Genomic DNA, 16,520 nt, shown 5'->3' on the forward strand with positions numbered 1-16,520 from the left:
GTATTAACATCATTAACCCATCGCTCTCAGGTTTGATTAAAACTTTGTAGCCAAGTGGCGTACCCGTCTCTTTGTGTGTGATTATCTCCTGCCCGACCCAGTTGCCTCCCCTGTGTGTGTGTGCTAGTGTTTTTTGACTCACATGCGAAGCAAAAGTGAGTCTATGTACTCACCCGAGTCGTCCGTCCGGCCGTCCGGAAAACTTTAACGTTGGATATTTCTTGGACACTATTCAGTCTATCAGTACCAAATTTGGCAAGATGGTGTATGATGACAAGGCCCCAAAAAACATACATAGCATCTTGACCTTGCTTCAAGGTCAAGGTCGCAGGGGCCATAAATGTTGTCTAAAAAACAGGTATTTTTCACATTTTTCCCATTTTCTCTGAAGTTTTTGAGATTGAATACCTCACCTATATATGATATATAGGGCAAAGTAAGCCCCATCTTTTGATACCAGTTTGGTTTACCTTGCTTCAAGGTCAAGGTCACAGGAGCTCTTCAAAGTTGGATTGCATACATATTTTGAAGTGACCTTGACCCTGAACTATGGAAGATAACTGTTTCAAACTTAAAAATTATGTGGGGCACATGTTATGCTTTTATCATGAGACACATTTGGTCACATATGATCAAGGTCAAGGTCACTTTGACCCTTATGAAATGTGACCAAAATAAGGTAGTGAACCACTAAAAGTGACCATATCTCATGGTAGAAAGGGCCAATAAGCACCATTGTACTTCCTATGTCTTGAATTAACAGCTTTGTGTTGCATGACCTTGGATGACCTTGACCTTGGGTCACATGTATTTTGGTAGGAAAAATGTGTAAAGCAGTTCTTAGTGTATGATGTCATTGCTAGGTTTAGTTATTTGACCTTGACCCTGAAGGTCAAGGTCATGTAAAGGTCAAGGTCAAGCATGTGAGTCGTATGGGCTTTGCCCTTCTTGTCTTGTTTGTCTTGTTTGCTAAACTCCAGCTGGAACTTCGTCATGATCATGAGCGAAACATCGCACATGGACCGGATGTGATCATATTGCAAAGAGTATCTTCCCTTGCGTCGACTGCTTGAACCATCGCTCAACCGATCACTGAATAAAGTTAAACTGATTACACTGTACTCACAAAACAATTTTAAATTTAGAATCAAAGTGATGCTCAGACACTGAACATGAATGACTGTTATAATGATCAGCTTTGATCGCGACTACAGTCAGACAGATCGCCTACAACGATGGCAGAGAACAAGAAGAAACGAGCGATCTCTCTTGATACGAATTTCGGTTAAGACGAACTTATTTCCCGATCCCCAGTGATTCGTCTTAAGCGAGTTCGACTGTAGTGTGTCATCAGGTTTTTATTACTTTTTGTGAAAAGCTTGAATCATTCTGGAATCCTCCTGTGAGGCAGAATGGGGCTGTAATTAAGCAGTCATTTTTATTGAGTTAGTGATTCTAACAGATGACAGGCTTTTTACACTCTGAAACCCAACTTGATCAAATTATATTGCTTATGCGTTCTGGGAAAGTATATTTGAGAAATGCTTGTAATTTTGGCTTGTGGTTGACAGGGTAAGGGTTAACACTTACTAACAGATTGCTTTTTTGTGTGCTTTTTTTACAGGTAGAGAGAGCTGACAACTTCATTCGCACTGGAAACCTCAGTACAATAAAACTTCAGCTGCACCTTATGTCATTGTTAACCAACAAGGTTGAGGAGATGTGTAATCAACCAGATGGACAACTGGAGATCCTCATTTGGAAACCAATGACTGTCTTTATCCAGTGTTTGCCCAGTAAGTGTCATGTGGCTTTGCTTGAACTGTTGCTAGTAACAATATAATAATGGCTAGGCATCTCTCTCTCTCTCTCTCTCTCTCTCTCCCTCTCTCTCTCTCTCTCTCTCTCTCTCTCTCTCTCTTTTTTTCCCCAGAGACAGACAGACATGGAAGTAGGGGAGAGAGAGGGGGGGGGGGGGGTGGTGTTCATGCGGATGTATGCAGAAGAAATGCCAAATCATTAGATGTACTCCCTTTTGTGCCCAATGATACACCATTGAAGAACAAAAGATTGGAGCATGCTTTGCATTCACACGGCCAGCTTGTCACACTGAATATGGCACCCCCCTCCCCCTATCTCGCTATTTTTAATGTGATGTTCTTCTCATGGCTTGAATTTTCTCATTTGTTCACTCACTTCACAGACTATTCATTTTGACCTTGTATGGGCTTCTTGATTTATACTTGCATTTGTTTTTAGTTGCTCAGAACCAGAGCTGTCTTTCGCCTGTCATGAGAAGCTGTGTGGAATCACAATTCAGTTTTCTGCAAAGTCTGATGGGGGAGTGTGTACATGGACACATCTGTATCAAGAATCTTCTGTGGCTGTTGAAACCAAATCATACAGAAAGGTTCTGTGAAGTTGTGAGCCATGTAGCTTATGACAATGGAAGAGTGCGCTGTGCCTTGCAGTTTCGAGAAAAGGAACTCACAGAATTTCAGAGACAGGCAGCGGAAGTTTGTTGTGCTCTGAGGCATTGCCAGGAACTCATCCACACAGACGATGCAGTGCAGACCTATGAGGAGTTTCGGGAGAGGAGTGGAAACATACAGGACCAAAGGATTGAGTTCATTTGCAGGAAGCCTTCCACACCTGATCACATGCCCCTGGAGAAGTACATGCCTGAGATCCATGTTGAAGCTGTACCTGAAGCATTCAGATGCTTCTTGCCATACCTCACAGAGCGGTTGAGCTCCCCAGTATTCCTTCATATGCTGGAGACCTCAGTGGCTTCCAAGCAAGTTTCACAAGATGACAGATTCTGGGAAGTGTTGGTGTTTGCTTGGAGCAAAGCAGAGGCACAATGGCAGAATGCTTGTGATGCTATGATGACTGGAAAAGTCACTGTGGAGGAAGCTGAGAAGCTGTTCAGTGTATACAAGAAAGACGAGCACTGGTTTGAGAAGTGTGCTCAAGAGTTGCAGAGGATGTCTGCAGAGCATGATGGGTGGTGGGTGGAGGAGAGAATTGAACAGTTCCAGTGTCTGTGTAAATTGAGCGCTCAGAGAGATGCTGCTGCAATCCTGTGCCAGGTCAAGGAGGAGTTTGGCTTCACTGGGGATGTGGAGAACATACGCACCTTCCAGATTGTTGTAAGTTGCTGTTATATGTGCCAAATTGCAATAACGCTTGATGCTCCTAACAAATAACTTAATTGTTGAGATCTGGCTATATAACTCATAATATTCGTTTCCGTAGAAAAGACAGTAAGCTGAAGGAACAATAGCTAGCTGATAATTAACTGTATGCAATTGATGAGACATGTGGAGAAAATGGATATCAACATTATAACAGTCTGTGTAGACCGGAAGTGTTTAATAATACCTTTTAATCGAATGGTTTAGAATGTATCGCTTTTTGATGTGTGAACTTAATGTTTGAAATGTAATTTTTCAGGACATGATGCAGCCCATCGGAAAGCTTGATTTGTCAGTGGTTGGCACGTCCAAGGCACTGGAGGATATCGATCATGACAGTGTGGAACACTTCCGACAGTTTGGCGGTGAGGAGTGCAGCAAGTTTGTCACATGGGTCAGAGAAACCATGGCAGGAGGTACAGTACACATTTTATATTTTTATGTTAAATTATCTATTTGTACAAATAATTTAGAAATTAGCATTTTTGTGTGTGACTTGCTTGGTCAGCCGTTATACTGTACCTCAAAATGCCATCAGGAGCATGGCAGTCATGATTGCAGGTAGCGTTAATATATGCTACTTAATTTCACAACGTAGTTTTGCGAGTGGGTCGAGGTGTACATTTTCATGCAGTACATGTAGCATTGTTTTTGACGCTCTATAGTCATTTTGGTTTGGAGCTGCACTCGTACACAACTGAACCCTCCTCATTTTGTATCATTACCATTTGACTGCTCTGTCATGCAGACAGGATGAAGGAAGTCAAGGTGTTCGTTGATCTGGCCCTCAACTATGTTGGTGACGACCCAAAAGAGATGGACAAAGTGCGGAACTTGCGAGCCGTCATCACTGGTTATGCACCACTCATTTTCCAGACAGGGGCAGCTTCTTTTCTTGAGAGATGCAGGGAGGTTGCCGGAAACATCAGAGCTGATCCTGAGCTTCCTGCAAAGCTGGTGAGTCTGCTTTGTGTAGAAGTAAAATGAAAGTCTTGCCTGGTAAATATTGGCATTGTGTGTCGGTTGTCAGCTTTTAAGGATGTCTCAACTATGCATAAAGGGAAACAGAATTAAAGACAGACCGAAAGTTAAGGAAACATTAGAAATGGAGAGGTGGGTGGGGGTTGCAATATTCATGGTCATATCAATGTAAATTATGCTTGTCCAGTTGCAAATGCTCAAGTTCACCTGAAGTTTGGAGTGAATTTATCTGAAGCAAACTTTTGTTACTTAACATACCCTGTGGTTTTTTTTTTAACTTGTTGGTGGTACTGGATCTCCTTGTAGGTTTGGAACAGTCCTACTATGTACATGCTCCCACACACTTTTTCCAATTACAGAAGAGCACAGTGGGGCTGGTGACCTGGTTTGACCGCATCCACAAGTTCCATGGATCAGTGGAGAAGACAGCCATGGCCCAAGTGGACAGCATCACCGCCACGGGAATCCTCAAAATGGGCAGGCTACACTTGCAGAAAGAGAAAAAGGGAAAGGTAGTTTATCATTAAATCCACAGCTTATCAGCAGCTTTCTTTGCACTCTTCTGTAATTAAAGGTTGCCCCTAATTGAGCCCAAAGTCGACTTTGCGAAGACTACGCAAAGTCTTTTTACCGAAAACTCAGCGCTAAAGCTCGGTGCGGCCAGCTTCACGAAGTATACTTTGCGTAGTCGACTTCGCTCAGTTAATTTGAGGCTTTAGGTGTGATTTTTTGTGGGTATTTTCATGTCTCAGATGACTTATCAGGAGAGTTTTTACATTGGCCGGGCAGATTGAGTGTCTGCCATCTGAATGTGTAGACAAGTACTGTGGTATCGCCCATGCAGGAACCTTACAGCAAAGTAGTGTCACATATTTCGTTTATAGCTGTACCACTTGAAAATTTACACTTACAGAGGTTATGGTGTTTAATGTTTGGTGAAACATTGATTTGCTGCTGACAGATTTCAAGGTCATTGCAGGATCTTTTATAGGTTGAATCAAAATAATAATAATAATAATAATAACGGGCATTTATAAAGCGCCTTATCAGAAGTTCAAAGCGCGTGACAACAATACATGTATACAAAAATCATACAATCACTGTCAGATTCAAACAACACATCATGCACATCTCACATCCCCAGACTCTATACTAAGGAACTATCCGTAGTGTTGTTGGAACAAGTGAGTTTTCAAATTGGACTTAAAAGATGAAATGGATGGAGAGTGACGTAATTGAAAGGGGAGTGAATTCCATAACTGAGGTCCATAATACGAAAACGTGCGGAAGCCATGAGCCTTGCGTTTAAAGCGACCTTGACGGAGAAGTCGAGCATCATCAGAAGAACGAAGGGTGCGAGAGGGAGTGTAGAGAGAGACCAGTTCAGAAAGATAGGCAGGTGCCGATTCAGAGATGATATTGTAGCAGAAGCAGGCAGCTTTATACCTAATACGTTCAGATACAGGAAGCCAGTGAAGTTCTTTCATGAGAGGAGTGCAGGGTTGTCGATGCTGTGCTCTGAAAATGAGACGTGCAGCAGAGTGTTGTACTTTTTGCAAGGGTTGGAGAGTGGAGTCAGGGCAGCCTATGAGAAGGGAGTTGCAGTAATCTAATCTGGACAGAATGCAGGATGTAACGAGAGTTTTAGTGGCATCAACAGTGAGAAATTTTCTTATGGAACCTATTCTTCTGATCTCAAAGTAACATGTCTGACAGACTTTTTTGATGTGTTGTTTCATTGAGAGGTGGGAGTCCATGATGAACCCAAGATTCCTAGCATTATCAGAGAGAGAAATGTCACTAGAACCTACTGTGATGGAGGCTGGAAGGGAAGTGGTCGAAGAGGAAGCTCCAGAGAAAAGAAGAAATTCAGTCTTGTCATCATTTAACTTGAGCATATTGTTTGTCATCCATGATTTAATATCTGAAGTGCAGTTTTGGAGAGTGTGCGTCACCGCTTGGATTTCTGTAGGCTTGCATGCTTGTTGGAGTTGTGTGTCGTCTGCAAAGAGGTAGTGATTGACTGCGTGTTGCTTGATGACGGCAGAGAGAGGAGTGGTGTATAGTACAAATAAAACTGGGCCGAGAACTGATCCCTGGGGAACGCCGAAACAGAGAGGAGATGGAGGAGATGAGAGATTATTGACAGACACATACTGACTACGGCCCTGTAGATATGAACTAAACCAGTGAAGAGCGGTAGAGTGAATGCCAAAAACAGATTCGAGACGAGAGAGCAGAACAGAGTGATCGATCGTATCGAACGCAGCTGAGTTATCCAAGAGAAGCAGAACTGATAGGTCATCATTATCCAGAGCAGAAAGAATGTCATTCACAACACGAAGCAAAACAGTCTCGGTGCTGTGGCCAGCCCTATACGCTGACTGAAGAGGGTTGCACAGGTTGTTGGTTTCAAGGTGGGAGAGAAGCTGACTAAGCACTACTTTTTCCAGAATTTTAGAAATGAATGGCAAGTTGGAAACAGGCCTATAGTTTTTCAACTGATTTTTATCCAGAGATGGTTTCTTGATCAAAGGTTTAACTACTGCAGTTTTCAAATCCATTGGCACAGTGCCAGAAGTGAGAGAAGAGTTGATTATGTTGGTTATGATGGGAAGAAAAAGGTCAAGGTTTTCATAAAACAAGTTGGTGGGGATGGGGTCTAGCTCACAAGACTTTGGCACTGTGTTCTTCAAAATCTTCAAAACAAACTGCTCAGATACAGGAGTGAAGCTATCCAACAAAGAACCAGAGAATTGTGAAGCCGGAATTGAAGTGAATTCACTGCAAAGGTCAGTGTCAACCAGCAGAAATGTCTTCAGGGCTATTCCAAGTAAAAGTGTGACATCTGTACTGTATTATGAAGAGGCCTTTTTCTGTCTGTCTGTCCTTCACACATTTAATCGCTTATAAGTCTAGTGTTTATCTGCTGAATTGCTTGTTCATATGGTACATCTGTGGAAGAAATATATAGCCAATCGCTAGGCAAATGCCAGAGTTATAAGCGATTAAGCCCTAACGCACTTTCCTTCGCTTTTAGTGTAGGTCTTGACTGATTCACCTCAAATTTGGTGTGGACTTAACAATATCTATGGCAAATCTGTGTTTCAGAAAAATCGATTGATAAACCTCGGAACTATTATCACTCAAAATTGAACTTAAGAAACTATAATTAAATTACATATTCTTACGCAACTCACATAGAAAGCATTAACTTCAGTTAAAGTGCTAGGACACTGAACTACGCTTCACCCCAAAGGGGAAGCAACCCCCTAAAAAAGAACGGCCTTGACCTCTAACCCAAGCTATACAAGAGTCGAGGTCATACCGTCACGTGACCTATCACGCGTGACTCAACCGCCGCCATGTTGAAACCTCACTCCCACTTCAGTCTCCAAGTAGTTCGGACGCTTTTTACACTACGCTGCAGGCTTTTAGCCTACTGTCTTCTGGACAGTGTTTCACCCCGTCTACAGGTCCCTGCTTCTCATGCACAAGTTTGGGTGAGCTCGTTCTAATTGTTTGCTTTTGCTTGCGTTTGTTTCTTTCTCCGTTGTTCGGTCTGGTTGTTGTTTATCAATATCATAACTCAGACTGGTTTTTTGTCAGCAATGGCCGACAAGGAGAAATAGAAACCACAGACTAGTCAGTAGCTGCTGAGGTTTCTCCTTCTAAGTTCGCATAAAGAGAAAGGCAAAGGCACTACCATTTCTGTTCTTGACCCAGCTTCTCTTACTACTACGTCTGTTAAATAGCCTTGAATGGTTGAAAACGACGTTAAAGGCATATGTACGCGCTCCCGTGTTTACAAAGTGTAGTTTGTCTATAATCGATGTCAAACGCACCATAAGAACATGTAATGACGATATGTCGCCATGCGCCGACCATATACTTGTTTTACAGCTTGTTCTAGCCTCTGAAAAAGTGAGGATGTCAACAAAGACGCGGAGGTTTTTCCCTTGCGTCAACGCTACCTCTGTGGCAAATCTAGATAAATAGGACGATCTAGATCAAAATAAAATTGCAATATCTTGCAGGGAACTTAATTTAGCTGTCTCCAGCTGTGGGTAAAGCAATTAGTGTGTATAGTCATCGAGTACATATGGCTTTAAACACTATATAAAGAAGAAAGAAAGAATGTCTGTTAAATTTCGGACCCTATGAGTCCAATCATGCCGGTGCTGAAGCAGGTTAAATTTAGGTTACTTCAGCCAAGGCAAACACAGTGGGAAAGAATACTTGTGTTAAAGATGGTTTTTCTTCCCTTTTTTGAGATGTTTTCGACCCAAATGTATAACAGGTTGCCATTCGTCGATTTTGTGCTCGCTCCCGGCGGGAGTGGGCGACGCGGCTTGTTGTCACGCATCGAGGTCCGCCTTCATGCACAGTCACTTCGCTGACGTGCACGCAGAGGAGTGTGTTTACTTCATACGAGGAGCTTTCACGCTCTACAGGTTAGTCATGTTCACCGGTAGCCAGGTTCTCTGGTGAAAGTGTTCAAGTTGGGCCGGAACTAGTAGCCCCCCCGCCACGGCCGGGGGGTGAAAGTACGACTCCCCGGAGGCTATCGCTCTTAGCAAGCGGAACTCGGGGGGTCGACACCGGACAACAAGTTGGGCCGGAACTAGTAGCCCCCCCGCCACGGCCGGGGGGTGAAAGTACGACTCCCCGGAGGCTATCGCTCTTAGCAAGCGGAACTCGGGGGGTCGACACCGGACAACAAGTTGGGCCGGAACTAGTAGCCCCCCCGCCACGGCCGGGGGGTGAAAGTTCGACTTTCCCAGAGGCTATCGCTCTTAGCAAGCGGAACTCACGGGGGGTCGACACCGGACAACGAGACAGTTGTACTCACAGGCAGACTGGTATGTCTCCGGTGAATGTAAACAAGTCTCAACTTCCTCCCTCTGGGCAGGAAGCTGCTTTCGGGCAGGCTTTGCACGGTTCTTCCGTTTTGCAATCAGCCTCGCCTGTGGTGGATCGTTTTAGTGACGCAGCTAGTCACAGTGACTTTCACGGTCCGGCCACAGCAGATTCGGAGTTCGACGATTCTCACTCAGTTTCTGAGGAGGAAGTTGATGTCAAGTTGTCACTCAGACTTAAACCAGCTATGGTTACTGCAGCTCAGGTGTCTGCCAAGTACTTCGCTGAAGGGGTGACAGCTATGACAAGCTCTGCGGCACCACCACCCTCAGTGGTGGGTGATTTCCGCCCTGCTTAATGGAAGTTCAGGGATATCGTTTTAGCGAGTCTCCTTCTGTTGCTTACGAACTTTCCAGGGTGCTGGCTAGAACTTCGGGTTCTGAGAATAGCTTGCCTGTGGATACTGTGCCTTTACTGGCTGCACACGGTCAGGCTCCTGATGCTGCTCAGCCATGGCTTGCCTCAGACCAGTTACGGAAGTCGAGCACTTCGTTTCATTCACGCAAGTTTGCTCTCTCCCGTCGTCATCACAGTCTTATTGAGACTTACGCTTTGCCGAGTGCACCGCTTCCGGTCACTCCGGAGTCGGCTAATCTCAGAGAGGATGTCTATCGTTTGGACAAACATTGTGCTTACTCTGAAGGCGCATTACTTGGTTTGGATGAAACGGGAAGATACTCGTTGGAACTTGCGTCTCTTTCAGAGACACTTCTTCGTTCTCTTTCGCGGTCGATCGCGGTGTCGTCGGATCCTTTCGTGTTTCGAAACGACTCTAGCGCGAAAGACGTCCCCATACTCCTGGCCTCTTTGGCTAAGGTTTCAGCCGAACAAATGTCAGTCGTGGCACGGTTGTACGCACTTGCGGTTTACACACGCAGGGACGCTTTCTTGTCTGGCTCTAGAATTTTAACTTGGGGAAGTTTTCTCATATGATTCTCCTTTTCCACCACTTCCTTTGTGGGCAGCGATGCGGCGTTGCTTTCGCTTGCGTCACCCGCGCAAGTAACGCTTCACTCGCTGAGCGATATCCGTAGGCCTAGGTTACACCAAGCCTAAGAACTTAGTTTATTCTTTTCTTCGTACTACGGAACCGCTTCCGGTTGCACCGTACTTGTCGATCATACATCTTTAATGTTCATAGCAAGGAGAAACTGTCTGTTTTCAAGAACAATGATCTCCTGGCTGTGGAAGATCGTGGCCGCACTTCTTTCTATTATCGTCTTGGTGCAAGACTTTGATTCATTCTTTCCCTTGTGCGGTTTCGTACTCACGGGATGGGATGCCTTTGTGGTCTGTCGGGACACATATTCAAAGGGCTTAGCTTTGCTGTTCTTCTGGGAAAAGGCCTCGGCCGACAGTATTGTTCTGTCGGTGAGACTTAAATCTCTTCCTTGCTCGAGGGTTTTTCTTTGCGAATCCTCCTCTTTGCACGCGGACTCTTTAACAGAGAGAATCTCACAGCAAAAGGAAAAGCCCACGGCACGCCTCGGCTTTTCTTATCAGAGAAAAGCGCTAAGCTGGCCGTTCTCAGCTTTGGTTTTTATCTTCTTCTCGGTGTGGCACGTTGCCAAATACCCACCACTTTATCTCCTCAGGCGATTTAGCGGTAGGGTTCAGTGGGCAAACAATAGCACGCTTTCTTGCATACTCTTGGCACTTGTCAACTGGAGTCTTAGCGTTCTTCTCTCTGCCTCTGTGTTTTCCCACAGCGGCTGGAGGGGCGATTAGAACTTCCACTTTATTGAGGGAGGCACTGGGGCCCTTCCTGTTGGGTCACTTATATAGATCGTGCATATATTTAATTCAGATCTTCAGGGCTCTGGTTTCGTTTTCTAAGCAATCAAATGAAGAGCTGGAACATGTTAGTGTCTTTTCTTGACTGGTTCACAGACACAACCAATCTTTGGATTCTCACACCACTGCTCATGCAGGGCGTTCCCGTTGGTTCTCTCTCCACCAGCGAAGCAGTTCTGTCTCTTGCGGATTTCTTTCCTCTTGTCAGGGGAGAACTTGTGTTGATTCAATCAGACAACACCACAGTGGTCTTTTATCTCAATAAGCAGGGGGTGGCATCTCGCCCCTTATTACTGCCACAGCGAGCATGCGAGGTTTTGATGTGGTTTTTTTCCACCACGAGATCTTTTTAGCGGTGAAGTACCTTTCTTAGAGGCTCTATGTATTTATTGGCAGACTCTAGTCAGTCGGCCAAGAATGTCCACTCGGATTGGACCCTATCTCACTACGCGCTTCTTCTCCTTCTGGTGAATTTGGAGAAGCCGCTGATAGAAGTTTTGCCTCTCGGTACTATCACCTTCTGCTAAATGTTCGTCTCCCTGTTCCCGGATAATACTCTCGATTTTACTTTGAGCGGCCTGTTGGTCGCACATTATGGGCCCATTCAATCTTGGTTGCCAGTCCTTTGGGCTGGCAAGAGGGCGCCGTTTTTACACTCGAGCCACACGGGTGTCTACTGTAAGGGAATCATTGAGACGCTCAGGGTCTTCTGCCCCAACTCTGGATTTGGTTTAGAGATTCCATAGGGGTTCAGCGTCTTCGTTTTGTGTCACTTTGACTGGCTTGGAACTAATGGCGTATATTAACGGAAAGAACTCCACTTCTCTCCGTTCAATGCGGGTGGCGAACCACCTATCCCGGCTTTCCGATTTTTCTCCCACGTCTCTGAATTAAGACTTTATGTGATTTCAGTTGCACTGACACAGCTAGGTCGCAAAATATTTTCACTTGGGTTCTTTGTAGCCAGCGTGATTAAAGGGAACCTCCCTTTGGTTGGCTGAAAGCAAATCTCCAGTCCCGACTTGGGACTTGCTCCTAGTTTTGGAGTTTTTGAGTTCGGATTGTTTAATCCTTGACAAAATTAGCCTCTTCTAGAGGCAATGATTTAGTGAAGTCAACCTTAGCTAAATGGACTGCCACATTGATTAGGCATGCCTACAGTGGTGGCAAGGAAAAGGGAGGGGGGCAGTCAGTCCTCCCTTTTCAGGCAGCACGGGCTCAAGAGGTCAGAGTGTAGGCCTCTTCTTTACCTGTTCTCAAGTCTGAGAGACTTACATAAGTCATGAATGCAGCTCATTGAACGTTCAGGGACGTAGTCATGAGTTTCTATCGGCGGGGTATTTTAAGTACCCGCTATTTTAGCACACATCTACTAGACATCTTCTGCAGAAGATGTCTTTTTATATTTAGTCAAGTTTTGACTAAATATTTTAACATCGAGGGGGAATCGAAACGAGGGTCGTGGTGTATGTGCGTCTGTCTGTGTGTGTGTGTGTGTGTGTAGAGCGATTCAGACTAAACTACTGGACCGATCTTTATGAAATTTGACATGAGAGTTCCTGGGTATGAAATCCCCGAACGTTTTTTTCATTTTTTTGATAAATGTCTTTGATGACGTCATATCCGGCTTTTCGTGAAAGTTGAGGCGGCACTGTCACGCCCTCATTTTTCAACCAAATTGGTTGAAATTTTGGTCAAGTACTCTTCAACGAAGCCCGGGGTTCGGTATTGCATTTCAGCTTGGTGGCTTAAAAATTAATTAATGACTTTGGTCATTAAAAATCGGAAAATTGTAAAAAAAAATAAAAATTTATAAAACGATCCAAATTTACGTTTATCTTATTCTCCATCATTTGCTGATTCCAAAAACATATAAATATGTTATATTCGGATTAAAAACAAGCTCTGAAAATTAAATATATAAAAATTATTATCAAATTTTTTTTTTCGAAATCAATTTAAAAACACTTTCATCTTATTCCTTGTCGGTTCCTGATTCCAAAAATATATAGATATGATATGTTTGGATTAAAAACACGCTCAGAAAGTTAAAACAAAGAGAGGTACAGAAAAGCGTGCTATCCTTCTCAGCGCAACGAATACCCCGCTCTTCTTGTCAATTCCACGTGTTCTGTGAGTTCGACAGCTACTTGACTAAATATTGTATTTTCGCCTTACGCGACTTGTTATGTTTTCCTGGGGACTTATCTGGTGCTCGGCAGAACAGAAATTTCGGTTTGCCAGCTATTGTAGCTACAGGCCAGATACTTGCAAGATGTTAACTGTGAGTTCATTTGCCCACCACCTAAATTAGCAATCTGCTTTCTATGTGAGTTGCGTAAGAATATGTAATTTAATATAAAATTTCAAAAATAAATTTTGATTTAATTAATATACTTACCAACTCACATATTGAATTCCCTCCCAGCCTGCCCCGCAAATGTTTTAAAGGGGGTATATGTTTTAATACGGGATGAGTTTCACCGGTATACATCCTGCGCAGGCGCAGTACACCGGTAGTGGAAATAACCGCTAAGGACCATGCCTTATATGGCATACGGTTTTTGTTTCAGAGTTATTTCCCCATGTTGCCATGCAAGAGTGCTTCAATGTCTTATCACAAAACGAAGTTATTGCTTAGGGTTTCCCTAAAAATGAACAGATCACTTCAGTGGGAGTGAGGTTTCAACATGGCGGCGGTTGAGTCACGCGTGATAGGTCACGTGACGGTATGACCTCGACTCTTGTATAGCTTGGGTTAGAGGTCAAGGCCGTTCTTTTTTAGGGGGTTGCTTCCCCTTTGGGGTGAAGCGTAGTTCAGTGTCCTAGCACTTTAACTGAAGTTAATGCTTTCTATGTGAGTTGGTAAGTATATTAATTAAATCAAAATTTATTTTTGAAATTTTATATTTTGAGTGATAGTATGAAAAAACCTGTATTTTTTCAGGATCTTGGTTTATGCGATGTGATTTGCCTGGAGGTACCAGCAGACCCTGAAACTGAAACAGATGGGAAGACATATAGCTACCAGGACCTTTTGGATCTCCAGAGCAGACTGATGCTGGTTGTAGGGCAGGAGGATGAAGGCAGGACCAGTGTTGACAGATTTGTCTCAGTAAGTATTGCTCCGAGAGGGATTTTATTTACTGTATATGTTTATGATTACATGCACCTTAGCTCCTTTGCTTCAGTGATTTAACGTTTGCCAGGTTGATGAAATGTTTGATTGATCGATAAATATAAACGTTTGACAGACATATTGGAACTGTATAATTATTTAGCAACACATTTCAGACGACAGTTAGTAGAGTCATGACATTTTATGAACGTACTTTCAGGTGATGGACAGTGTTGAGCGTCTGGTGAAAACCTACATCCAGCTGTGTCATGATGGCTGCCTTCTGTTCCTCAACTGGACAGTCAAGTTCTTCTTTGACACTCGTGGTGTCTGCTGCATCGTGGAGTTCTTCCAGGGAGAGGTCACAGCGAGACAGCTGAAGGGCAAGCAGGAGTCTCACACCTTGGAAGATTACATGGCCAAGGTACCTGTAGTAGAAAAAGGTGTCACTATCTTTGTTTTGAAAAAAACCTCTTTATGTGATTTGGTTAGCTTTTAAGGCACCTGATGTACATCTAACATTACTTAAGGGGGGCGGGTAGCTCAGTTGGTAGAGCACTGGACTTGTGATCCTAGGGTCAAGGGTTCGAATCCAGGCTGGGTCAACTTTTTGTGCAGACTCAGAGACTGTAACCTTGTCCCACTTCTGTGTCACCACAGTGTCACTTAAAAGACCTCGGTCATTCTGCTATTTGTGCAGGTGGCTGATTACAACTAAACATGCACACACCTGGGTAGTGCAAGTTTTGTTGCTGCTAGCTTTCCACTGGGAGGAAGCCACCTGAATTTCCGTGCATTAGGATAATAAAGTAAATAAAATTAAATGAAATGCTTATCGTATAAGTGCTTGAAACAAACGTGTCTGCTACCATCATTAACTTTGCTTTGACGTACCAAATTTTCAGGTGGCTCATTTCTTAGATAGCAGCTTGGACAGCTGGTTGAAATACGTGGCTGACCAGCGCAACACCTATGGAGACCTCAACATGTTCACAATGGACCAGCTGGTGTTCCTGCAAGGGCAGCTTGCCATGCTGGAACTTGGTGATGTCTCTTGTCATGTCTTTCCACTGCTGTCTTCTCTTCTGCCAGGGTGCTCTGTTGATACGCTGCAGGCTGCTTTGGTGCAAGGTACTTGGGAGTGTGTGTGTGTGTGTGTGTGGGTGTATGAGTGTGTGAGTGGGTATGTGTGTGTGTGAGTGGGTGTGTGTGGTATGTGTGCCTACATGTGTGTGTGTGTTTACGTGTGCATGTATTTACACATGAAGCAGCACCCATGTTTTTTTAGGGGGGAGGAGGGGGATTCTGTTTATGTTCCAGAGTTCAGGACATTCTTAATGTTATGTTTTCATTTTGTTCTATTATGTTTTTGTGCTCTATGGGATATTATACTATCATGCAGACTTTGCAGTATAGTTTAAAAAGTGAGAATTATGAAAACTAACTGTAAATAACTAAAAACGTAACAGAAGCAAAGGGAGTCTGCTAAGTTGCTACAGGTGACTTTGTATTTTATGTGGGAAGATTTCAACACTGCACTGAGTCCACAAACTGACCATCAATATGACTGAGCATTTACAAATTTACACTTTACACTTGCATTGATTTTTCATTTTTCTATTTTTTTTAATAGCTGTATCAATGGACTTTGAGCAGACTGAATTGGAGGATGAGGAAGAGAGTGCTGACAACGAGGAGGCAAAGAAGGCTGCTGCATTCATTCGGCACATGCAAGAAAACAGCTTCTCCAAGCAGCTGGCTGTCAGAGCTCTTCAGGAGGGTTTGGATCCAACAGATTTTGTGGAAGGTATTTAACACTTTCTACCCCACCTATGTTGACCAAGTTTTTTTTAGCCGAGACCAGCTGTGCTGCAGCAGGTCACTCAGAATTGTAGTAACTGTGTAGTAACTGTGTATCAACACACTGGAATGCAGGCGTTAGATGGACGTTACAGGAAGCGACTGAAGCTAACAGTCTGAGCGGATATATCCGTACCTGGTCAGATAGAGCCATATGAGTGGGTACGGATAATTATATCCGTACCTGGGAGACAATGAGTTAAAGAAGAATCTTAATTCTTCACTCAGGTTGTACATCACCTGATCCAGAGTGTGATTATTTATTACAGCCTGCCTAGGAAAACCAGCTACATTTCAGCTATAGTCTTGACAGGAAAGTCATTAATTTTTTTGCAACAAATACTTGTTTTTTTCTCCATTTTGTGATCCTGATGATGCTGTCTAGGTTTTGTTTATTATGTGTGTATTTCTCCTCTTTTACATTTTCCAGTTTTTAAGAGAAATTTAATTAAAATTTTGTGTACGAATCTTTTACATCTTAACAGCGAGATTGTCTGTATGGAGTGAGTTGTTTGGTCAAGAATAATTTTATTATTTAGTACATTTATTTAAATGTTAATAATGTTGCAGTGTTTCGTCTGTTGTTTTGTTATATGCAACACCATTTTAATTTCCCATGCTTGAAATAGAAAAATAATGTTAACTTGATT

General features: G+C 43.5%; 1 protein-coding gene across 2 annotated transcripts in view; it reads left to right on the plus strand.

Moving 5' to 3' along the window:
* The first annotated feature begins 1,642 nt into the window (after nt 1-1,642).
* Nucleotides 1,643-16,520, plus strand: part of LOC138968960 (E3 ubiquitin-protein ligase rnf213-alpha-like) — a 123,569-nt gene continuing 108,691 nt past the window's right edge. For both annotated transcript variants that reach the window (XM_070341641.1, XM_070341642.1), the window contains exons 1-9: nt 1,643-1,796; nt 2,260-3,152; nt 3,457-3,613; nt 3,946-4,154; nt 4,538-4,690; nt 13,840-14,007; nt 14,231-14,434; nt 14,916-15,141; nt 15,644-15,817. In XM_070341641.1, the coding sequence (XP_070197742.1) occupies nt 1,691-1,796; nt 2,260-3,152; nt 3,457-3,613; nt 3,946-4,154; nt 4,538-4,690; nt 13,840-14,007; nt 14,231-14,434; nt 14,916-15,141; nt 15,644-15,817 (2,290 nt within the window). In that variant the 5' untranslated portion in view covers nt 1,643-1,690. The remainder of the gene's footprint in view (nt 1,797-2,259; nt 3,153-3,456; nt 3,614-3,945; nt 4,155-4,537; nt 4,691-13,839; nt 14,008-14,230; nt 14,435-14,915; nt 15,142-15,643; nt 15,818-16,520) is intronic.

The sequence above is a fragment of the Littorina saxatilis genome, linkage group LG6 (genome assembly GCF_037325665.1).
Source record: "Littorina saxatilis isolate snail1 linkage group LG6, US_GU_Lsax_2.0, whole genome shotgun sequence".
NCBI classification, from domain to species: domain Eukaryota; kingdom Metazoa; phylum Mollusca; class Gastropoda; order Littorinimorpha; family Littorinidae; genus Littorina; species Littorina saxatilis.